At 42.9% G+C, this 25,047-nt stretch overlaps 2 protein-coding genes across 3 annotated transcripts in view; one reads left to right on the top strand and one right to left on the bottom strand.

The window, feature by feature from the left end:
* CDCA7L (cell division cycle associated 7 like) overlaps window positions 1-25,047 on the top strand; it is a 53,202-nt gene that overhangs the window by 15,183 nt on the left and 12,972 nt on the right. For both annotated transcript variants that reach the window (XM_059171328.1, XM_059171329.1), the window contains one exon: window positions 22,059-22,199. In XM_059171328.1, coding sequence (XP_059027311.1) covers window positions 22,059-22,199 — 141 coding nt within the window. Of the gene's footprint in view, window positions 1-22,058; window positions 22,200-25,047 lie in introns of those variants that run through there.
* On the bottom strand, window positions 15,614-15,902 carry LOC131829487 (small ribosomal subunit protein uS14-like). The gene has a single exon (XM_059171330.1). It carries the CDS (start codon window positions 15,875-15,877, stop codon window positions 15,707-15,709), a length of 171 nt encoding a protein of 56 aa, XP_059027313.1. The 5' UTR covers window positions 15,878-15,902; the 3' UTR covers window positions 15,614-15,706.

The raw sequence follows: 25,047 nt of genomic DNA, 5'->3' as shown, positions 1-25,047 counted from the left end.
CTTAATATTTTCCTTTTCCTAGCTTGCTTTGTTGTAAGAATACAACATATAAAACATACAACTTATCAAACTGTTAATGGACTGTTTGTGTTATTGGTAAGGCTTCTAGTCAATAGTAAGCTAATTAGTTAAGTTTTGGGGAGTCAAAAGTTACATGTGGGTTTTCAGCTATATGGAGGGGTGGTCAGTGCCCTCAACCCGTGGTGTTAAGGATTAACTGTGTATCCTTTTCCCAATTTACTTTAGTTTTCCTTTTGTTCTCTGCGCATATTGAAGGCAGTTGTCCTCTGTCTAGTAAATCCACAGTCTGTGCTACCTCACGCATGTTCTCTGTCAGTTTGTTTTGTTCCTTTGAGTGGGCCAGTTTTTTCTATTTCTTTGTCTTTGATCTTCTGTGGAAGAGTGGGTGTTGGAGGAAACAGCCACCTTTTCTAGTCTTCACAGACTGGCTTTATGCCAGGGAAGTCATTCATTGATTAGCTGGGCATGCCCTGAGCCTGGAAGCTTAAAGTCTTGTCAGATCTTTGCTGAGCAGGTGTCTGGCCTGGCCTGGCCTGGTGTGAGGGTTGCCTAGTTCCCTGATGGGACACAGCTGCTTTGGAATGCCTTGGTTTCCCACAGAGTGTTACCCAAGCTTCTCCTTGGGGCTTTGGGTGGTCTACTGTACTTCCCCATGCATAAACTCTTCATCTCAGGTCTGTAGTCACCTGCAGGTCCGTAGTCACCTGCAGCTTTCATGAGCAATGGCTGGAGCTTTTCCTGGCAGGAGACTGAGTTAGGTGAGAGAGCGACCAGTCTCTTCAGGCAGTCCCCGATTGGGTACAGTGTTGTGGTGAGTGTTGTAAGGAGCTGCATTCTGCCTACGATTTGCAGTGTTTAGTAAGTCACTTGCCTACTTTTACATATTTATAGGCCAATTTGAATAGTAGGATAGTAAGTTTTTTAACTGTTATAATGAGTTTAGGTGTTTTAAAAAAAAATTTAGATGAAATTCATGTAACATAAAATTAACCCTTTTATTTATTACTTATTTATTTTTAAAGATTTTATCTATTCATTTGACAGAGATCACAAGTAGGCAGGCAGGCAGAGAGAGAGGGAGAGGGGGAGAAGCAGGCTCCCTGCTGAGCAGAGAGCCCGACACAGAACTCGATCCCAGGACTCTGGGATCATGACCTGAGCCGAAGGCAGTGGCCTAATCCACTGAGCCACCCAGGCACCCCTTATTTATTTTTTAAAAAGATTATTTATTTGACAGAGAATGAGAGAGTGAGAGAGAGTACAAGCAGTGGAAGTGGCAGAGGAAGAAGCAGGCTCCCCATTAGCAGGGAGCCTGATGTGGGGCTTGAGCTCAGGACCCCAGGATCATGACCTGAGCCAAAGGTAGGTGCTCAACCGACTGAGCCTCCCAGTCTCCCCAAATTAATCATTTTAAAGTGAACAGTTCATGGGACTTTTGGGTCTGGCTCTGCTTGCTTATTAGTATAATGCTTTGCAGGTTGAGCTACATCATAGCATGAATCAGTAGTACTTCATCCTTTTAATAGCTGAATAAGAACCCACTGTATATTGTATATACTACAGCTTCTTATCCACTCATTCATGATGGATCTTTTGGCTGTTATAAGTAGTCCTGCTGTTAACATGCATGTACATGTATCTGAAACACCTGTTTTTGCAGTTCTTTTAGTTACCTAAGAATGAAAGTGCTGGGTCAGATAGGAATTCTGTGTTTGACTTGTTGAAGAATCATCAAAATGTTTCCCATCGTGACTGAACCATTACATTCCCACTACCTATGTATGAGTGTTCTGGCTTCTCTGCATCTTCTCCAACACTTCTTCTCTATGATTTTTGGACTCTAGAGGATGTGAAGTGGTATTTTGTATTTTTGGTTTGTACTTCCCTAATGACTGATGATGTTGAACATTTTCTCTTGTATTGCTGTTCATTTGTATATATAGTTTTTGGCGGGGGGAGAAATATGTGTCAAGTTCTACATGCATGTTTTGATTGGATGGTGTCTGTTGTTGCATCATAGGGGATCTTCGTATATTCAGAGTGCTGGGTCCTTATCACTTAGGTGTCCTGCAGCTCTTTTTTCTCCCATTCTGTAGGTTGCCTTTCACTTTCTTGATAATGTCCTTTGATGAAGAGATGTTTTCAGTTTTGATGAGGTCCGGTTTAATCAGTTTTTTGTTGCTCATGCTTCTTGGCCAAAAAGTTTAAGCTTTTTGATTGAATTTAAACACAAATGCTAATTAGTGGGTAGTTATTTTATTGAAAAATAGCATTTGCCTGAATGTCGTTTGTAGGGGTATGAGCAAGCTGTGTGCCCTTGAGTAAGTAGGCTCAGGTTTGCTCCCTTTTGAGAGGAGGTGCTCCAGCTGATGGAGGAGATCTCCTTGTACTCCTCGACATTGACTCCTGGACCCTGGATCCTCTTAGCTATAAATAAAAGCTCATATGCTCCATCACTCTGAGTTGAACCATATTTTCTGGAGGTTTTCAAATCTCACTGCATATACTTCTAAAAAAGTAACTCCCCTGCTTTAGATGTACATGACCACGTTGGTGTTTTGAGACTTCAGGCCCACTTGTCTGCTCCCCGGTTCTGTATCAGGGTGCTTGTCTTGTCACGTGCCGCCATTGCTGAGTGTCCCCATAATGGACAGCTAAGCTGCTAGCGGAGAAGCAACCTTGTCTTTCATTACTTAGGCAGACTGAAGACTTTAAATACGTTTTAAGCCTTTTCTGTGTTCCCTTTTTAGTGACTTTTCTTTGTTTTACCTATTTTATCTGTGTGACTTGGAATACTTCATTTTGCAAAAGCTTTTCAGTACCAGTAATTTGCCTATTTGTGGCATATCTTTTTTCCCAAGGTTTTTTTTTTTTTTTTCTCCCCTAAATTTGTCGTCTTTTAAGGTGTTTAGAACTGGTAAGCGGTCCGTGATACTACTGTTTTCCATTCTGATCTCCTTTATGTGGGTGCTTAAAGTCTTCCTCATGCTGGGACCAGCTGTATATTCACATCAATTATAATCTGTCCTGTGGTTTGTTTACCTTTGAACTCTTTCATCTTCTGATTCTCTTCTGATTCATAGATAGTATCAGGTGAAAAGAAAAATGGACTCTTGAATTCACCTCAAATAGGCAGTTTTGCCGGCATCCTTTATTGACTTACCGACATCTCTTCCCATAGATTTGTGGTGTTTGTCCTATCAGATTTTCATGATATGTACTAGGATCCATTTCTAGGCAGTCTGTATGTTCCACTGTTTCTACGTCATTTTCTTTTTGACTAAGGCTTAATTTACATACGGTAGAAGTCATCCTTTTTAGTGTTCAGTCCTATGAGCTTTTTGTGTAATCACTGTCACAGTTGATTTTATCACTGCTCCAAAATACCCTCTGACCTCAAGTGTCAGGCAACCATTGATGTGTTCTGTCTCTCTAGTTTTGCCTTTTCTGACATGTCCCGAAGTGGAATCAGATAACATGTAGCCTTTTTTCACTAGGCCTCATGCATTTGCGATATATCCATGTAAGTGTGTCTGTCAGTAATTTAGTCTTTTTTATTGCCGGCAGGAGTCAGTGATGTGGATGAACCATGTTTTGTTTATGCATTCCCTAGCTGATTTGGATCGTTTCTGGGTCTGGGAATAAAATTGCTAATGATAGTGGTTTTTTTTTTGTGAACCTAAGTTTTCATTTCATCCTGGATCATGTGGTAAGAGTATGTTTAACCTGATGAGAAGCTCCCAAATTGTTTTCTAGTGTGGTCCTACCATTTTGCGTTTCCACCAACCGTTTAGGAGAGTGTCAGTTGCTCCAGATCTTTGCCAGGCAGCACTTGGTATTGTCCTGTTTTCTTAAGCCATGCTATATAGGTAGATAATTGCGTCTCATTGTAGTTTAAAATTTGCATTTCCCTAAGGGCTGTGGATGTCCGACCTCTGTTCATGTGCTTATCTGCTAGTCCTAGGTCTTTGGCAAATTGTCTGCCTGCATCTTTTGCCCGTGTTTAAATTGTGTTCTTCTCTTAAGGAGTTTTGAGGTTCTTTATATATTTTGGGTATAGGTTCTTTATCAGGTGTATGGTTTGTGGGTGTTTTCTCCCAATCTGTTGTTTTTTCTTGTCATTCTATTTGAAGTGTTTTTTGAAAGGCAGAATTTTTAAATTTTGATTGTCTAATTTATAAATTTTTAAAATCTGTATTCTGCTTCTGGTGTTGTGAACCTAAGGTCACAAAGATTTTCTCCTAGAAGTTTTAGATTTTTAGATTTTATATTTAGGTCTGCTCTCTTCTGTGTTAGTTTTTGTAAATGGTGTAAGGTATGGGTGTGTCCTGTGGATCTACCAGTTTAACCGTAAGCGATTTAAAGAAATGACAGTGTTTGTGATAGAAAATAATGCAAAACAGCGGTGTTTGTGGAGGGTTGAAGGAATGCTTTCCTGTGTGTAAAATGTTCTTTTGCAGATGCAAGAGAGTACACCCTGCAAATTCTGCTTTCCTTGCTATCAAAATTGCTTTCAAAACACTTACTAAGGAAAATGCAGTAGTATGCACAGATTTCTTTTGTGCAGTTCCTTAGGGCTACAAATGGAACTTGTTTCCAGGTGAAACATACACAGTGTTGCTGGAATAAGAAACATTTCCTGAAGCTTTATCAAAATCAGCTCTGGAATCAGCCTTTAAGAAGAATCTGTCGCTTTCCTTCAAAAACTAGTAGCTGATAAATATGTGCCTTCCAGCTGGGAGGTGGTATTTCTCAGTCTAGGAAGAATACATTTGTAGGTCATTGAGGTACAGAAAAGCCTTAATTAAAAAAATATACTTAATTTTAAAAATACAAAGTTTTAGATTAACGATATGCTCATTTGTTTTCAAGAGTGTATACTTGATTGAAAAGCAGTTGGCGGTTTGAGGCTTTTTATGGCTTATTAGTTGTGTTTTGTTTTGTTTTTTTTTTAATTGAATTTCAATTAGGGTTAGGCTAAGGTCGTTAAAGAGAGCTCTAGAGCATGGCTTAGTGTTCCTCAAGAAATGCTAGAAGGGCACCGAATAACTACAAAGCAAGCAGCAGTTGGGCAGGATTGATTTTTATTAGTGGAGCTTAGTTGGGAGAGAACAGAGCTGGATTTTAAACCAATTAAGGTTGTGCAGACAGCTCTGTCTCCCAGACTTGCAGTTAATTTCTGGGCTTCAGAGCCCAGGTTCCGGGGTTCAGGGTGCGGTGCTGCCAGGCATGAAGGCTGAAGCCTGGACTTGCGGGGGCGGGGGGAGTGATGTTTTTTTTTTTTTTTTTTTATAATTTTTTATTTTTTATAAACATATATTTTTTATATACATATATTTTTATCCCCAGGTCTGTGAATCACCAGGTTTACACACTTCACAGCACTCACCAAATCACATACCCTCCCCAATGTCCATAATCCCACCCCCTTCTCCCCAACCCCCTCCCCCCGGCAACCCTCAGTTTGTTTTGTGAGATTAAGAGTCACTTATGGTTTGTCTTCCTCCCAATCCCATCTTGTTTCATTTATTCTTCTACCCACTTAAGCCTCCATGTTGCATCACCACTTCCTCATATCAGGGAGATCATATGATAGTTGTCTTTCTCTGCTTGACTTATTTCGCTAAGCATGATACGCTCTCGTTCCATCCATGTTGTTGCAAATGGCAAGATTTCATTTCTTTTGATGGCTGCATAGTATTCCATTGTGTATATATACCACATCTTCTTGATCCATTCATCTGTTGATGGACATCTAGGTTCTTTCCATAGTTTGGCTATTGTGGACATTGCTGCTATAAACATTCGGGTGCATGTGTCCCTTTGGATCACTACATTTGTATCTTTAGGGTAAATACCCAATAGTGCAATTGCTGGGTCATAGGGCAGTTCTATTTTCAACATTTTGAGGAACCTCCATGCTGTTTTCCAGAGTGGCTGCACCAGCTTGCATTCCCACCAACAGTGTAGGAGGGTTCCCCTTTCTCCGCATCCTCGCCAGCATCTGTCATTTCCTGACTTGTTGATTTTAGCCATTCTGACTGGTGTGAGGTGATATCTCATTGTGGTTTTGATTTGTATTTCCCTGATGCCGAGTGATATGGAGCACTTTTTCATGTGTCTGTTCGCCATCTGGATGTCTTCTTTGCAGAAATGTCTGTTCATGTCTTCTGCCCATTTCTTGATTGGATTATTTGTTCTTTGGGTGTTGAGTTTGCTAAGTTCTTTATAGATTCTGGACACTAGTCCTTTATCTGATATGTCGTTTGCAAATATCTTCTCCCATTCTGTCAGTTGTCTTTTGATTTTGTTAACTGTTTCCTTTGCTGTGCAAAAGCTTTTGATCTTGATGAAATCCCAGTAGTTCATTTTTTCCCTTGCTTCCCTTGCCTTTTGCGTTGTTCCTAGGAAGATGTTGCTGCGGCAGAGGTCGAAGAGGTTGCTGCCCGTGTTCTCCTCAAGGATTTTGATGGATTCCTTTCGTACATTGAGGTCCTTCATCCATTTTGAGTCTATTTTTGTGTGTGGTGTAAGGAAATGGTCCAATTTCATTTTTCTGCATGTGGCTGTCCAATTTTCCCAGCACCATTTATTGAAAAGGCTGTCTTTTTTCCAATGGACATTCTTTCCTGCTTTGTCGAAGATTAGTTGACCATAGAGTTGAGGGTCTATTTCTGGGCTCTCTATTCTGTTCCATTGATCTATGTGTCTGTTTTTGTGCCAGTACCATGCTGTCTTGATGATGACAGCTTTGTAATAGAGCTTGAAGTCCGGAATTGTGATGCCACCAACGTTGGCTTTCTTTTTCAATATCCCTTTGGCTATTCAAGGTCTTTTCTGGTTCCATATAAATTTTAGAATTATTTGTTCCATTTCTTTGAAAAAGATGGATGGTACTTTGATAGGAATTGCATTAAATGTGTAGATTGCTTTAGGTAGCATAGACATTTTCACAATATTTATTCTTCCAATCCAGGAGCATGGAACATTTTTCCATTTCTTTGTGTCTTCCTCAATTTCTTTCATGAGTACTTTATAGTTTTCTGAGTATAGATTCTGTGTCTCTTTGGTTAGGTTTATTCCTAGGTATCTTATGGTTTTGGATGCAATTGTAAATGGGATTGACTCCTTAATATCTCTTTCTTCTGTCTTGCTGTTGGTGTAGAGAAATGCAACTGATTTCTGTGCATTGATTTTATATCCTGACACTTTACTGAATTCCTGTATAAGTTCTAGCAGTTTTGGAGTGGAGTCTTTTGGGTTTTCCACATATAGTATCATATCATCTGCGAAGAGTGATAATTTGACTTCTTCTTTGCCGATTTGGATGCCTTTAATTTCCTTTTGTTGTCTGATTGCTGAGGCTAGGACCTCTAGTACGATGTTGAATAGCAGTGGTGATAATGGACATCCCTGCCGTGTTCCTGACCTTAGCGGAAAAGCTTTCAGTTTTTCTCCATTGAGAATGATATTTGCGGTGGGTTTTTCATAGATGGCTTTGATGATATTGAGGTATGTGCCCTCTATCCCTACACTTTGAAGAGTTTTGATCAGGAAGGGATGTTGTACTTTGTCAAATGCTTTTTCAGCATCTATTGAGAGTATCATATGGTTCTTGTTCTTACTTTTATTGATGTGTTGTATCACATTGACTGATTTGCGGATGTTGAACCAACCTTGCAGCCCTGGAATAAATCCCACTTGGTCGTGGTGAATAATCTTTTTAATGTACTGTTGAATCCGATTGGCTAGTATTTTGTTGAGTATTTTCGCATCTGTGTTCATCAAGGATATCGGTCTATAGCTCTCTTTTTTGGTGGGATCCTTGTCTGGTTTTGGGATCAAGGTGATGCTGGCCTCATAAAATGAGTTTGGAAGTTTTCCTTCCATTTCTATTTTTTGGAACAGTTTCAGGAGAATAGGAATTAGTTCTTCTTTAAATGTTTGGTAGAATTCCCCCGGGAAGCCGTCTGGCCCTGGGCTTTTGTTTGTTTGGAGATTTTTAATGACTGTTTCAATCTCCTTACTGGTTATGGGTCTGTTCAGGCTTTCTATTTCTTCATGGTTCAGTTGTGGTAGTTTATATGTTTCTAGGAATGCATCCATTTCTTCCAGATTGTCAAATTTATTGCCGTAGAGTTGCTCATAGTATGTTCTTATAATAGTTTGTATTTCCTTGGTGTTAGTTGTGATCTCTCCTCTTTCATTCATGATTTTATTTATTTGGGTCCTTTCTCTTTTCTTTTTGATAAGTCGGGCCAGGGGTTTATCAATTTTATTAATTCTTTCAAAGAACCAGCTCCTAGTTTCGTTGATTTGTTCTATTGTTTTTTTGGTTTCTATTTCATTGATTTCTGCTCTGATCTTTATGATTTCTCTTCTCCTGCTGGGCTTAGGGTTTCTTTCTTGTTCTTTCTCCAGCTCCTTTAGGTGTAGGGTTAGGTTGTGTACCTGAGACCTTTCTTGTTTCTTGAGAAAGGCTTGTACCGCTATATATTTTCCTCTCAGGACTGCCTTTGTTGTGTCCCACAGATTTTGAACCGTTGTATTTTCATTATCATTTGTTTCCATGATTTTTTTCAATTCTTCTTTAATTTCCCGGTTGACCCATTCATTCTTTAGAAGGATACTGTTTAGTCTCCATGTATTTGGGTTCTTTCCAAACTTCCTTTTGTGGTTGAGTTCTAGCTTTAGAGCATTGTGGTCTGAAAATATGCAGGGAATGATCCCAATCTTTTGATACCGGTTGAGTCCTGATTTAGGACCGAGGATGTGATCTATTCTGGAGAATGTTCCATGTGCACTAGAGAAGAATGTGTATTCTGTTGCTTTGGGATGAAATATTCTGAATATATCTGTGATGTCCATCTGGTCCAGTGTGTCATTTAAGGCCTTTATTTCCTTGCTGATCTTTTGCTTGGATGACCTGTCCATTTCAGTGAGGGGAATATTAAAGTCCCCTACTATTATTGTATTGTTGTTTATGTGTTTCTTTGATTTTGTTATTAATTGGTTTATATAGTTGGCTGCTCCCACGTTGGGGGCATAGATATTTAAAATTGTTAAATCTTCTTGTTGGACAGACCCTTTGAGTATGATATAGTGTCCTTCCTCATCTCTTATTACAGTCTTTGGCTTAAAATCTAATTGATCTGATATAAGGATTGCCACTCCTGCTTTCTTCTGATGTCCATTAGCATGGTAAATTCTTTTCCACCCCCTCACTTTAAATCTGGAGGTGTCTTCGGGCTTAAAATGTGTTTCTTGGAGGCAACATATAGATGGGTTTTGTTTTTTTATCCATTCTGATACCCTGTGTCTTTTGACAGGGGCATTTAGCCCATTCACATTCAGGGTAACTATTGAGAGATATGAATTTAGTGCCATTGTATTGCCTGTAAGGTGACTGTTACTGTATATGGTCTCTGTTCCTTTCTGATCTACCACTTGTAGGCTCTCTCTTTGCTTAGAGGACCCCTTTCAATATTTCCTGTAGAGCTGGTTTGGTATTTGCAAATTCTTTCAGTTGTTGTTTGTCCTGGAAGCTTTTAATCTCTCCTTCTATTTTCAATGATAGCCTAGCTGGATATAGTATTCTTGGCTGCATGTTTTTCTCGTTTAGTGCTCTGAAAATATCATGCCAGCTCTTTCTGGCCTGCCAGGTCTCTGTGGATAAGTCAGCTGCCAATCTAATATTTTTACCATTGTATGTTACAGACTTCTTTTCCCGGGCTGCTTTCAGGATTTTCTCTTTGTCATTGAGACTTGTAAATTTTACTATTATGTGACGGGGTGTGGGCCTATTCTTATTTATTTTGAGGGGCATTCTCTGAACCTCCTGAATTTTGATGCTTGTTCCCTTTGCCATATTGGGGAAATTCTCCCCAATAATTCTCTCCAGTATACCTTCTGCTCCCCTCTCACTTTCTTCTTCTTCTGGAATCCCAATTATTCTAATGTTGTTTCGTCTTATGGTGTCACTTATTTCTCGAATTCTCCCCTCATGGTCCAGTAGCTGTTTGTCCCTCTTTTGCTCAGCTTCTTTATTCTCTGTCATTTGGTCTTCTATATCACTAATTCTTTCTTCTGCCTCATTTATCCTAGCAGTGAGAGCCTCCATTTTTGATTGCACCTCATTAATAGCTTTTTTGATTTCAACTTGGTTAGATTTTAGTTCTTTTATTTCTCCAGAAAGGGCTTTTATATCTCTCGAGAGGGTTTCTCTAATATCTTCCATGCCTTTTTCGAGCCCGGCTAGAACCTTGAGAATTGTCATTCTGAACTCTAGATCTGACATATTACCGATGTCTGTATTGATTAGGTCCCTAGCCTTCGGTACTGCCTCTTGTTCTTTTTTTTGTGGTGAATTTTTACGTCTTGTCATTTTGTCCAGATAAGAGTAAATGAAGGGGCAAGTAAAATACTAAAAGGGTGGCAACAACCCCAGGAAAATATGTTTTAGCCAAATTAGAAGAGATCCAAAATCGTGAGTGGGGAGAAAGGGGATAAAAAGAGGTTCAAAAAGGAAGAAAGAAAAAAGAAAAAAAAAAAAAAGAAAAGAATTTTTTTTAAAAAAGAAAACACCTAAGAAAAATGTAAAAAAATATATATATATATTAGATAAACTAGTAAAAAATCGTTAAAAAAGAAAAAGGTAACAGTTAAAAAAAAAAAAATTTTACCCGAAGGCGAGAAAAAAAAAAAAAATGAAAAAGAAAAAATTAAATTAACTGCAAGACTAAAAAAAATCACAGGAAAAAAGCCATGAGTTCCGTGCTTGGCTTTCTCCTCCTCTGGAATTCTGCTGCTCTCCTTGGTATTGAAACCGCACTCCTTGGTAGGTGAACTTGGTCTCGGCTGGATTTCTTGTTGATCTTCTGGGGGAGGGGCCTGTTGTAGTGATTCTCAAGTGTCTTTGCCCCAGGCGGAATTACACCGCCCTTACCCGGGGCCGGGGTGAGTAATCCACTCGGGTTTGCTTTCAGGAGCTTTTGTTCCCTGAGCGCTTTCCGTAGAGTTCCAGAGGACGGGAATACAAATGGCGGCCTCCTGGTCTCCGGCCCGGAGGAGCCGAGAGCCCAGGGCCCCACTCCTCAGTGCGCCCTCAGAGAACAGCGCCCAGTTACTCCCGTCTGCCTGACCTCCGGCCGCGCTCCGAGCTCACCGAGCCTGCGACCGGTTCAAGGTAACACGGAGCTGCGAGCTTACTGTCGGCTCTGTCTCTGTAGCCGGCTTTCCCGTTCCAATACCCGCAAGCTCTGCGACACTCAGACACCCCCGATCCTTCTGTGACCCTGCGGGACCTGAGGCCACGCTGACCCCGCATGGGCTTCGCCCCGGTTTAGCCTCTGGAGCGATGTCCCTCCGCGGAACAGACTTTTAAAAGTCCTGATTTTGTGCGCGGTTGCTCCGCCGCTTGCCGGGAGCCGGCCCCTCCCCCCGGGGTCTATCTTCCCGTCGCTTTGGATTCACTTCTCCGCCGGTCCTACCTTTCAGAAAGTGGTTGTTTTTCTGTTTCCAGAATTGCTGTTCTTCTTCTCTTCGATCTGCCGATGGATTTTCAGGTGTTTGCAATCTTTAGATAAGCTATCTAGCTGATCTCCGGCTAGCTGAAGCAGTCTCAGCTTGCTACTTCTCCGCCATCTTCTGCCCTGAGTTTTTTATCGGGAGTGATGTTTTTGAACCTGCCTTAGGATGAAGCGCTGGGTTCTTAAACCACATACCCCTCAGGTAGAAGTGGATGGAGGTCTAGAGGTGCTCTGGAGTTTGAGAAAAGATTGCATTCACTTAAGGAGAGAAGATTTTCTTTGTTAGTGTGTACAAATGCAACAAATTTCTGTGCATTGACTTCTTAGCCTGCCGCTTTGCTGAATTCCTGTATGAGTTCTAACAATTTTGGGGTGGAGTCTTTTGGGTTTTCCACAGAGTCATGTCATGTCATCTGTGAAGAGTGAAAGTAGCGTGTGACTTCTTTTTTGCCAATTTGGATGCCTTTTATTTCTTTTCGTTGTGTGATTGCTGAGGCTAGGACTTGTAGAACTGTGTTGAACAGCAGTGGTGATAGTGGACATCCCTGCCATGTTTCTGACCTTAGGGGAAGAGCTCTCAGTTTTTCCCTCTGTTGAGAATGATATTTTGTATATGGCCTTTATGATGTTGAGGTATGTTCCCTCTACCCCTACACTGTGGAGCGTTTTTATCAAGAAAGGATGCTGTATTTTGTCAAATGCATTTTTGGGGTCTATTAAGAGGATCATACGGTTCTTGTGCTTTCTTTTATTAATGTGGTGAATCACATTGATTGATTTGTGGATGTTGAACCACCTTGGCAGCCCAGGAATAAATCCCACTTGTTTATAGCAGCAGTAGCCAAAATATGCTAAGAGTCCAGATGTTCATTGACAGGTGGATGGATAAGGAAGAAGTGATGTATGTGTGTGTGTGTGTGTGTGTGTACATACACACACACACACACACACACATACATACAGTGGAATATTCAACATATATATGTATTCACATATTTTCTCTCTCTCTCTGTACACACACACACACACAGAAACAGTGGACTGTTACTCAACCATCAAAAAGAATGAAATCTTAGTGTTGGCATTGCTGTGGGTGGAACTAGAGGGTATTTTGCTAAGCATGGAGTACATCAGAGAAAACAAATACCCTATGATTTCAATCCTATGTGAAGTTTAAGAAACAAAACAGATGAACACAAGGGGAAGGGAAGAAAAAATAAGACAAAAACAGAAAGGGAGGCAAACCATAAGAGATGCTTAACTATAGGGAACAAACCAAGGGCTGCTGGAGGGGGGGGGCATGGGGTAATTGGGCATTAAGGAGGGCCCAGATGTCATGAGCACTGAGTGAGATATATAACTGTGAGTCACTGAATTCTAGCCCTAAAACTTAATAATACACCATATGTTAACTAACTTGAATTTAAATAAAAATTTTTTTAAAAAGGAAGGTTTTCTCTGCACTTTTAGATTGTCTTCCAAAGTTGGTCTTTTATTGCTGAATTTTAAAAAAATGTGGTAAGGTACACATAACATGAAATTTATTCTTTTAATAATTTTTAAGTAGCGTTAAACACATTTAAATTGTTGTTGGGCAAGTAATCTCCAGAAGGTTTTCATTTTGTAAAACTGAAATCCTGTACCCATGAAACAACCGCTCCCCTCCCCCGCCCTGGCAGCCTCCCCTTTACTTCCTGTATTTGTGACTTGGACCGGTCCCATGAGGTTTCTCCTGTGAGTGGAATCAAAATATTTGTCTTTTTGTGGCTGGCTTACTTTACTAGCATAACGCCCTCAAGTTTCATTCATGTTATAGCGTGTGACGGGATTTCCTTCCTTTTCTTTTTGAGTTAGTTAACACTGCTCATCAATTAATCAGATGTTGATTAAGTACCTCTAAGTACATAAGACTCTTCTTGGTGCTTGAGGGCCTAGTATGGTGGGTGGGGGGAGATGCCAGAGAGCTCGAGAGTCTGCTCTGAGAGTTAAGTGTCCATTTAGGAGGTTCAGATAAGCCCTTGAAGAGCTGGTGTCAAGCAGGAAAAAGGTCACACCGCGCAGGACGGGAGCAGAAAGTGGGCCTACACCCCTGCTCTGTGTGAGTGTATGTTCTGCAGACGGGTGTCAGCGTCTCACCGGGGAGCTTGCTACAGCTGTAGAACCTCAGGCTCTCCCCCCAACAGACTGTTTCACACCGGTTCTTTTGTTTATCTGTTTGTTTTAATGTTGTGGCGGTGTAATTGACCTCTGGCATATTAGTTGCGGGATTCGATATTTGTAGAATTTGCTTCCTGAGACTGAATAATACTTCATCATACGTGTCTATGAATTTTGTCTGTCCATTCTTCCATGGATGGACACATGGGTTGCTTCCCCTTTGTGGCTGTTGAATATAGTGCTTCTGTCAACAACAGAAGGGCCATTTTTTAATTAATGAATTGATTTTTCTGTTCCAGTCCGTGGAAGGGAAACTTTATTGAGGTGCCAGGGCCGTGGGGCAAAGGCAGAGCCTGGGGCATGGCCTTATGTGACCTTCTTGGGGCACAGTTGTTGGGGTTGTGCATTTCCTGCAGCTACTGGCTGTGCAGGGGTGCAGGTGAGCAGGGCACTTGGCGGCAGACCTTCACCACCCTGCAGTCATAGTGCCAAGTGTGTGTGAGGGCTCTCTCTGGACATTGTGGACACCTTCCAGCTGTTCGCCTGCAGAGATCAGATGCTGCTGGTCAGGCAGGAGGCCCTCCTTGACCTTGGTCTTGGCTTTGACATTCTCCTTTTGACATGTGTCCCTGGGCTCAGCCTCAGGGTGAGGGTCTTGTCCATCAGGGTCTCCACCAGGTTCTGCCTCTCTTTGTCTGTGGGGTCTATGCCATTGCCAAACCGGTTGCTCAGCTTCCTTGTTGTAGAGAACAACAGGGTGGCCGCGCTTCCTTGTTGTAGAGAACAACAGGGTGGCCGCGCTCCTTTTAATGTGAAGTTTTTCTTTTTACTTAGTTTTCTTAGCACTCCAGTGTCTACTGCTGTTCATACCAGACACGAGCAGATAGACTGTTGGTCATATTTGAAATCTGGCATTTAAAACGTCCTCTGGGTTCTGCATGGCCCCAGGACTGCTGCTGTGCACTGTCGCTGGATGAGTGTGAGGTCCAGCGGGGATGAAGCCGATGTTCTACGACTGGAAGATGTCTCAGCAAGACATCTGGCTTCTCGGGGGAGGAGGGGGCTGAAGGGGGAGCCCACGGGACCCCCATTTCTACATGTCATGATCTTGTCCTGGAGAGTGGCCTCCACTTTGGGACCTGTGTCTTGAGCTCACCAGTGCGCCCCAGCCCGTGGTGGCTTACCCTGAGCTGCTGCCTTTCCATCTTCCTGTTTAGCCCTCAGAACTGCTGACCTTCCATCTCTGCTCCTGAGATGAGCTCTGAGGTCGTGGTTAGGGCCTGCAGGTGATCTGTGGTCCTTTGCGAAGGAGGAGCTTTTGGGGACTGCTTTGTTCATGAATATTCTGATATGGGCCATCTCTCCCGTACAGGGATGGTATAACGTGCTCCTCTTCCCCCCGCACACCTTCCCTAGGAAACGGACGACAAGGGCAGATGCATGTCTGGTGATCAGCCTGGGTTATTGAGAACCTGCTTTAGGCCAGGCCCCATGTTAGAGGCTGGGGACTCCATCCTCGTTCCTGTGTCCTTGGAGGAGATTTGGCTCCTGGTCCCTCCTTGACCTCTTGGTGAGTGGACAAGGGTAGAGTGGACAGAGGTAGCAAGTGTATGTGAAGGAAATAGAATAAATGTGTGTACTTGAAAAAATTATGACTCCTTAAATAGTCTTTGCACTTTCAGAAGGGAGTTGCCCAGTGGATCCCCAGTGATCTGCACAGGGAAATGCCAACTCCTGGGGCGTAATGTATTGTCATGTTCTGAACTGCTCATGCATTAGGAGGATGCCCCCATGAATCTTTTAGCAGATGCGTTGTGTGGATATCTTGATTTGTCAGCTCTGTTGAACAGTGTCTTGCATTGAAGACCCTTGAATATCTTTTTTTTTTTTTTTTTTTTAATTTGAGGATTTTTATTTTATGTACAATGAGCTGGCATTAAGGTAGGTATTTTGGTTATCTGCAGGTAGGTATCTTGGATGACCCATGCAAGGAAGTTCACTCAATCCAACTTAATGAAGCCTATATCCTTCGCATACTGACGGAAACACTGGCGGCACATATTGAGGCCGTATTTCCGGATCAGACCGTGCCGGTTTGAGCAGACGCGGCAAGAACAAGAACCCTGGCCAAATTTCCTCGGATGGCTCCAGTAGAGCTGCTGGTGACCCATCTTGCTCTCTCGGATGCAACGAGGCAAAAGGGACCCTTGAATATCTTATGGAGATTTTTCTGAATCTTGGGGCTTGTGCCTGAAACTCTTCTCTTAATGCCTCGTGAAGGAAGTTAGACAGCAAGAAACAGAGCCCTGTGTGCCCCGAGAATGCATACTCGTTTTTTTCCAGAGTGTGTTCCTTGCTTTTGTTCCTCATTGGTAATCACAGCTGACCGTCCTCCCCACCCCCACCCCCCCGCCCCCACCCCTGCCTTGGTACCTGTGGCGCAGACTCCGGAGCAGACGCAGAAGTCCTGGATGACTTGGGGGGGGGGGTACGGGGGTGAGGACAGGCCTGCTGCAGCTGTACCCATGCTGATGTATTTGCCACTGGACCCGGTTTCTTCATGGTGCCAAACTCTCCGTCCTTCCAGGTGCTTCATTAAATCATGACAGGGTGTGCTCATCCTCCTTTAACCGTTTTAGGTTAAAGCAAGCTTCTGGGCCAGCGGAGCTTTCTGATTCATAGAATGGTGGTTAAGTCGAGAAGAAGATGACAGAAACCAATCTGGGCCCATGTCTCTCGCTGCCAATGCGGGGATGGGACTCCAGCACTCTCGCGTACACTGGAACACACCCTTAAACAAGGACTATCTAGGTTTCTCTTGTTACGAGTATTATTTTGGTTTCATGATGAAACAACTAGAAAGTATCTTTGAAAAGATGGGGCGCCTGGGTGGCTCAGTTGGTTGGGCAGCTGCCTTCGGCTCGGGTCATGATTCCAGGGTCCTGGGATCGAGCCCCACATCGGGCTCCCTGCTCAGCAGATAGCCTGCTTCTCTCTCTCCCCCTCTCCCTGCTGCTCTGCTTACTTGTGCTCTCTCTCTAGCTCTCTGTCAAATAAACAAATAAAATATTAAAAAAAAAAAAGAAAAGAAAGAAAAGATAAGGGATGTGAAATACTGCAAATTGACTTCCTTATGAGAAGTTTAAACCATTTAAGACTTCATTAGGAGCTTCTCAGCATAAATGGGGCAGGGTTTTGTTTTGTTTGGTTTTCCTTACTGTTACTGGAACTTTACTTCTGTGTCTGACCTTTTTTCCCAAGAGGTGACTTCATTAGATGGTGGGAAAGCATGTGTGTTAATCCTCTGACACCATTAAATTTGGCATATTCAACTTCTGGATTTGTGTTCTCTGCACACCGAATGTGAAACTTCCTTCAATTAAGCCATTGACCTCATCACTTTTTGAACAAGAAGATTAAAATTATGACAAAAGTAAGATTAGAGAACAGTGATTTCTTCAGTAAACCTAACTGTAAAATTAATTCAATGCACAGAAAAAAATTCAAGGACTTGAAGTAACTTCCAAATGTACCTCTCTGTGTGCTAGTGTGACACGGTGTGGTCTAGGAGGACAGAATTATTGTTGTAATAATTCTAGGTGGCAGTTTCACATAAAAATGTCTTATTGCAGTCGAGGTATCTGGGTGGCTCAGTCAGTTCAGCGTCCAGCTCTTCATTTTGGCTCAGTCATGATCTCAGGGTCGTGAGACTGAGCCTGCTTATGGTTCTCTCTCTCCCTCTTCCCCTGCCCCTCATCTTCCTCTCTCTTAAAAAAAAAAAGTCTCGTAGCAGTAAAAATTATTATATTAAAATCTCAGCCCTTGAGGACACCTCTTTAATATTCACATGATGAAATGGGAAGTATAGATAGAGTACCTGTACATCCCCGAGAAAGTGATTGTCAGGTTATCTCAGGGCAAAGATCTAGGAAATAATGGGAATATATCCCAAGGATAGAAAGAACTACAAAAGAACTCCCCCCACTGAGTCCTCTTTAATTCCTTTTGTGGAAGTGATTTCCGTTAACAGTTGGACACAGATGTCATTTGTGCCTTTATGTGTGTGAATGTACAAGGAAAAATGTGCATTCAGGTGTTTTGGTGCTTTCTGCCACTGTTTGTTTTTTAATTAACATATATTATTTGCCCCAGGGCTACAGATCTGTGAATCATCAGGGTTACACAATTCACAGCACTCATCATAGCACATACCCTACCCAGTGTCCATAACTCAGCGACCCTATCCCAACCCCCCACACCCCAGCAACCCTGTTTGTTTTGTGAGATTAAGAGTCTCTTAGGGACACCTAGGTTCTTTCCATAGTTTGGCTATTGTGGGCATGGCTTCTATAAACATTTGGGTGCACGTGCCCCTTCGGATCACTGTGTTCGTATCTTTGAGTAAATACCCAGTAGTTCAATTGCTGGGTCATAGGGTAGCTCTATTTTCAACTTTCTGAGGAAACTCCATACTGTTTTCCAGAGTAGCTGCACCAGCTTGCATTCCCACCAACAGTGTAGGAGGGTTCCCCTTTCTCCGCATCCTCGCCAACATCTGTTGTTTCCTGATGGGTTAATTTTAGTCATTCTGACTGGTGTGAGGTGGTATTTCATTGTGGTTTTGATTTGTTTTTCCCTGATGCTGAGTGATGCGGAGCACTTTTTCATGTGTCTCTTGGCCACTTGGATGTCTTTGCTGAAATGTCTGTTGGTGTCTTCTGCCCATTTCTTTTTTTTTTTTTTTTTAAGATTTTATTTATTTATTTATTTGACAGGTAGAGATCACAAGTAGGCAGAGAGGCAGGCAGAGAGAGAGAGAGAGGGAAGCAGGCTTCCACTGAGCAGAGAGCCCGATGTGGGGCTCAATCCCAGGACCCCAAGATCATGACCTGAGCCGAAGGCAGCGGCCTAACCCACTGAGCCACCCAGGCGCCCCTCTGCCTATTTCTTGATTGGATTATTTGTTCTTTGGGTGTTGAATTTGATAAGAACTATGAAAGAGGGGCGCCTGGGTGGCTCAGTGGGTTAAGCCGCTGCCTTCGGCTCAGGTCATGATCTCAGGGTCTTGGGATCGAGCCCCGCATCGGGCTCTCTGCTCAGCAGGGAGCCTGCTTCCCCCTCTCTCTCTGCCTGCTCTCTCAAATAAATAAATAAAATTAAAAAAAAATAAACTATGAAAGAAAATTAAACTTGATTGTCATTGATGGCTATTGTTGGTAGTGGTGTTGATGGTAAAGTTTGAAACTGTTTTGTGTGTCTTATAGGTAAAGCAAATGGGTAAGTGGGGTAAGTGTATGCAAAATACTGAGAGTTGGAGCTTTCATTGTGGGAGAAGGGAAATAATCTGGGATTGAGGGAGCAAGGAAGAATTCTGATTTTGGATTTGAATTCGAAGTGTCACTGTGAATGTGTGACTTAAGACATACAAAGTATCTTTACCCTGTTCAGTCAGAGCTTAGAAGCAATGATACTTAACTAGCAAGGAGTGTACCAAGTCCTCACCTCTGATTTCTCAATGCCTGTGCATTTTGGGAAAATGGCTGATCCGGGGTGTGGGGCAGGTGAAGTATAAGGCTAGCTTGGTATACTTGTGCCAGAAAGCAAAGAGTTACGCAAAGACTGTTAAGGTATGTCAAAAGGACATAGCAATTGGCTTGAAGGAGCTCCCATTGGCCAAATTTAGGATAATTTAAGCATCAGAAAGAATGGTGACAGTAATGGATTATATAGCACATTGAATTAAAAAAAAAAAATACCATGAAATACATGGGAGCAAGAGAAGCAGAGAGAGGGAGGGGCATAGCAAGAGAGAGTGTGTATTGTATTTTAGAAGAATGCCAGCTAATACATGAAGAACGAATAGAATGTGAAAATGACCATTTTGGAACCTCTCATGTGTAGTAGTTGATTCAGGTGAGAGTTGTCAATGGATGCTGAAACCACTGAGTGAATTGTTATCAGGAGGAAGGGTAGTCACAGGATGTCAAACATCACCCCACTTACTTCATGCTAAATACAGAGGAAAAAGGTATTTTTGCTAAGGAGAAATAGGGCACATCCCACCTTAACGTGTTGATCAGAGAGCATCCCCACTAAAAACCAGAGATAGCCAGACGTTATGTGCTTGCTTTTTTTTTTTGAAGATTTTGTTTATTTACTTGACAGAGATCACAAGTACGCAGAGAGAGGAGGAAGCAGGCTCCTCGCTGAGCAGAGAGCCTGATTCTAGGGCTTGATCTCAGGGCCCTGAGATCATGACCTGAGCGGAAGGTAGAGGCCTAACCCACTGAGCCACCCAGGCGCCCCATTATGTGCTCTCTAAGTGAAGAATGTGGTACTACCTATGAAGTAGTCATCATTTTGTCAGAAAGAACTTGAATCTGACTGAGCCTGTAACTTCAACTACCAAATCCTAGGAAATCTGTGGGGACATAGGAGTTTATTAAATACCATCTTGCAGCTGCAACAAACAGACACAAACCCCAAACACAAACTTCCAGACTTTTGCAAACTCCACAGATGACCCAATTTCTTCAAAAATAAGTTGCCAAAGGGGAAAAAAAGGGGCACATGAGAAAAGACTTTATAGAGCTATTGACCGTTGTACAGAGCTTATTCAGATCATGATACAAATGAGTTAAAAAATATAAGTTAACAGAACTGTGAACACAGACTGTGTATTTGCTGGTGATACAGGGTGAAATGATACTGTATCTTCATTTGCTTCAAAATAATTTGGAAGGAGGGCAGTTGGGTAGGGCTACAGATGGGGAAAGATTAGCCATGGGCACAAAACTGCTTCGGGGTCCATGTGTGTGTTCCTTGTACTGTCCTGCCTACGTAGGGTTTGATTTGAAAATTACATAATTACGTTAACACTAATTAATAGGAGATAATCTAATATTTTGTGTCTCTTTATGCATTGCATTGAGAATCGCATGTCATTTGTATAGAATTATTGCCAGAAATATTTTACTTAAATGTATCTGGAATCAATCAGATAAGCTCAGAGTGTATGATATTTGATAAGGCTATTCAAGGCTAGGATTTTTTGGGCTATTCAAATGATGTCATGTCATGAAAAGCAACAAATTTGTTATAAAAAAATACAGTGCATGATCTTCACATCTTGGGGACGGTTGCAGACATCTAAATATAAACTTGTAGTAAATGATATTATTGAATTAATGTTAATTCTTTTAGGTATGATTATAGTTTTGTGGCTCTGTAAGGGAATGTTTTTATTCTCAGGAGAAGGGTGCTTAAGTATTTTAGGGTGAATTAGTATGATGTCTGCACTTCAAATATACACAGGTTGTGCCTGGGTGGCTCAGTTGGTTAAGCGGCAGCCTTCAGCTCAGGTTATAATAGTGGGGCTCCCTGCTCCATGGGGAGTTGGCTTCTCGCTCTTCCGTTTGCCCTTTCCCCTTGCTTGTGTGCATTCATCCTCTCTCTCAAATAAATAAAACATAAAAAAGATAAATATACGTGGATTAAGTTGGCTCATACTAACTGGCTGTTTCTCTAGGTCACAAACTGTGAAATACTAGCAACTGCCAATGGTTCCACTTAATGTTTGTTGAAAGAAAACAAACGTGGTGACATATGGGGGACTCCTGTGAAGAACATAGAGATGTGTGTACCATTCCTTCACCTTACTCTGGGTTCCAACTTTTTCAAAATAAAGAGTTGGGAACAAGTGGGTAGTCAGCATATGACAATGAACTCTGAACAGATACACAGTTGTTAGATGATGTGTGCTGACAACATTCTTGGCATATTTGCCTATAATAGTGTTTATATTCTTTTGGAATTCTGAAACTACTGATTGAGAATATAGACAAGGAGCAAAAAGGTACTTATTTCACTGTATGGATTTCCATGTCTGAATCAGCAGATGATGAAGAGCAGAAAAATTAAAGAGCTACAGGTGGAAATAAAAAAAATTAAAAAAAAGCTTAGTAATATCTTACGTTGACATAGGTGAGGATTTAAAGACATCCGCTGTAGGAGAAAAATAGATTGTTGGTTTCTCAAAACCCGATGACTGTTTATTTTTTGTGAAGAGGTGACACATGGCTTGTGTTAGGTCTGGCCGTGACATTCTGTCTGGGTCTGGCCTTGACATTGTCTGTAGCACGGGATACGTCTCTGGGGTTTGAAAACACTCTTGTCCTTCCCTACCCCACCTGCTTTTGTTGCCACAGGGAATCTGCTGAAACACATCCTGCTCCGGGGTTACTGGGCAGATCGATAGAGCTAGGAGATGCTAATTCCTCCTGCTATCTAGAAAATTTAAGTGATGATAACAGCCTCTGGTTTGATCCTTCTTCTTTTTTGAATCCGACACAGGTCCCTAAAGAAGTGGCTGACATCTTTAACGCCCCCAGTGATGATGAAGAGTTTGTTGGTTTCCGAGATGATGTTCCCATGGAAACCCTCTCATCAGAGGAGAGCTGTGATAGTTTCGACTCCCTGGAGTCAGGGAAACAGGTACGGATGGTTCCTTTCATGGAAGGCCTGGTCCGAGGGAAACCTGGATCTCGGTTCCGATACTCTTTTATTTGAATTTGGTCTGAGATTGGTGATCGTGGTTAACTGTCGAGCATTTGTTTTATGTGTTTTGCCTTCATGTTTCAAGAACCAGGGAGAGTACCTAGATCATTTTACTGTTCCAGCCCTTTCTGTGCAAGACATATATATGTGTACACACACACACTTTTTAAAGGGGGCCTCACATGATCAGATGCACTTTCTTTGCAACCTCAGGGTTGCAGCCTGTGTGGAGGCTGCACTCATAGAGTTCCAGGCCGGCCGACAGGAGAGGCTGAGCCTGCACAACACCAGTCCATACCACAGTCTGGAGCGGGACCTCGGAGTTACCCTGAGCCAGTCCCTAAGCTCCTGGAGCGTGATTCTCTTGGCACCTCACTCTTGGAATTGCCAGGGAGGGCGTTACTCTTTCTTGGATTACCTGGCTCTCTGGCAAACACAAGAGACATTTCTCTGAGAGTTAGTTTCCTGAAGGTTTCTCTTGTACCTCAGCGGGAGCATGGCCAGTCAGAATCACCAGCCTTCGGTGGCCTTTTCTTCGCTGTCATTGTGGCTGTCAAAATTCTTCATTCTCCCTTGACCTTGGCTTCTCTTAAAAGACTGTAAATTAAGCCCACCTGGCTTGACTGGGCAGGTGCAGGAGGAGAAGCAATTGATTGTATAGGGAGGTGCCGGCTTGCTGGCCGGGCTGCCTGTGTGTGTTCTGGCCTCTGTGGGAGCTGGTCTTGCCCGTGTTCAGGGGCCTCCCCCGTCTCTGTCCTCCGCACTTGACGTGCTGTCTCATTTGACCCACTCGCCCCCTGCTGCTTCTCTGCTTGGTCTCTTCCTCTTTCTTACGTGTTTCCTACTTCGCCGTCCTCTCTTTGGTCTCCCGTCCCCATTTGTGGATGTGGTTCAAGATTGTGTCTTCAGACCTTTTTCTCTTAGTGCTCTGGGGACCCGCCTGCTTTCAGCCATTACCTGCCCGTTCTTGATGGCTTGACTTCCCTCTCAGGCCCCACACATGGGGATATAGTCTGACTGCCAGTCCGACCAGTCTCGATCAGGAAAACTCACCGTTTTCCTTCCCTGGTTGTCCGTTTGTCTTCCTCATTTTTATCTCCGTCTTTGGTATTCATGACCCCTCCCCCGCCTCTCCCATCTGCCAACTCCCTTGCAGGCACCTGCGACCCTTCTGCCATGCGGCTCATCTCCCTCCCTTCCCCCTCTCTTCCTCTGTTCCCCTGGTCCTCCTAACCCTTACCTCCGTGTCGAAACTGAGCTCCGGTCATGCTCCTTGCCTTATTGAGAAGCTGTTCGAGCATGGCGAGGCAGTGAGGGAGAGTGGCGCCCTGGCATCATGAAACAATGCAGCGTCCCTACCTTGGCTCTTGTAAATAATGTAAATAATGCTGCAATAAACACAGGGCTGTTAAAGTAGTGTTTTGGGGGTTTTTGGGGGGAGGGGGAGGTGTATGCCCAGTAGTGAAATTACTGGATCATAGGGTAGCTCTATTTTTAATTTTTTGAGGACGCTCTGTACTGTTTTCCATAGTGGCTACACCAGTTGACATTCCCGTCAGTGCTGCACGAGTAAATCCTTTTTCTCCACGTCCTCAACACTTACATCTTGTCTCTTTGATTTTTAACCATTCTGACAGGCATGGGGTGATATCTCAGTGTGGTTTTGATTAGCGTTTTCCTGATGATTAGATAGGGGAGCAACCTAAGTGTCTGTCAGTGGAAGAATGGATAAGGAAGATGCTGAGTATGTGTACAATGGAATATTATACAGCCATAAAAAGGATGAGGTTTTTGCCATTTGCGGCAACGTGGATGGGTCTAGAGGGTATTATACTATGTGAACTAAGTCACACTGAGGAGGACAAATATCATATGATTTCACTCTTGTGGAATCTCAAAAATAAAAAGCAGAATAAGACCTATAAATTCAGAGGACAAACTGTTGGCTGCCAGCAGGGAGGGGGGTAGGGAGCTGGGCGAGGTGGAAAAGGGGAGTGGGAGGTACAGGCCTCCAGTGACATAGCGAATAAGTCATGGGGCGGAAAAGGCACAAAGGCACAACACAGGGACTCTAGTCAATGATACTGAACAGAGGTGTGTGGTGACAGATGGGAGCTACACTAGTGAGCACAGCATAAGGTACAAAGAAGGTGGAACACTGTGTTGTACACTGGGAACTAATTAATACTCTGGGTCAACTAGATTCAAATATGGAAATTTAAAACAAAAAAGCCAAAGCAGCTGCTTTTGCTGCTCTGGACACTGTTCCTTCTGTGCAGTCAGACCTGCCTTTCCTGCTCCCCCTGCTGGGGGTGGGGAGCCGTGGATGGGGACTCCGGTGTGTCTGAGATGGCCCATGACCTTGTGCTTTTATACAGCTCGCCCTGAACGCACGCACCTCCCGGGGACAGTGGAGGTGTTGTCATCCCTGTTTCACAGGGGATGAAACTAAAGCTCTGGGCAGTGAGGTGACGTGTCTAGGCTCCCATGTCTGAGAAGTGTCCAGGTCGGGATGTTGGAGATCTGGGAGCATGACTGGGCAGCCTCGTCCCTCTCACTGCTCCCCTTTGCTGCAGGGGACCCGAAGCCACAGGGGCACCCTCCGCATACACCAGTCCACCTGCCATAGGCACTGGGCTGTGTTGTTCATCTGCTTATGTGTCTTCTCATTTTTCTAGAGTCTGATGCAGTTCCAATGCTGCTGCTGCTGCTGCTTGAAGTTTTACTTGATTTTCTTCCTTTTTATTCTTTTCTTTTCCTTCCTGTTTTCTTTTCTTTTTTTCAT

This window comes from Mustela lutreola, chromosome 4 (genome assembly GCF_030435805.1).
Source record: "Mustela lutreola isolate mMusLut2 chromosome 4, mMusLut2.pri, whole genome shotgun sequence".
In the NCBI taxonomy this organism is placed as follows: domain Eukaryota; kingdom Metazoa; phylum Chordata; class Mammalia; order Carnivora; family Mustelidae; genus Mustela; species Mustela lutreola.
This window is presented reverse-complemented; position numbering and strand designations above follow the sequence as displayed.

Coding starts and splice junctions, on each gene's coding strand:
- LOC131829487 (XM_059171330.1), bottom strand. CDS start 15,877: ATGGGTCACCAGCAGCTCTACTGGAGCCATCCGAGGAAATTTGGCCAG.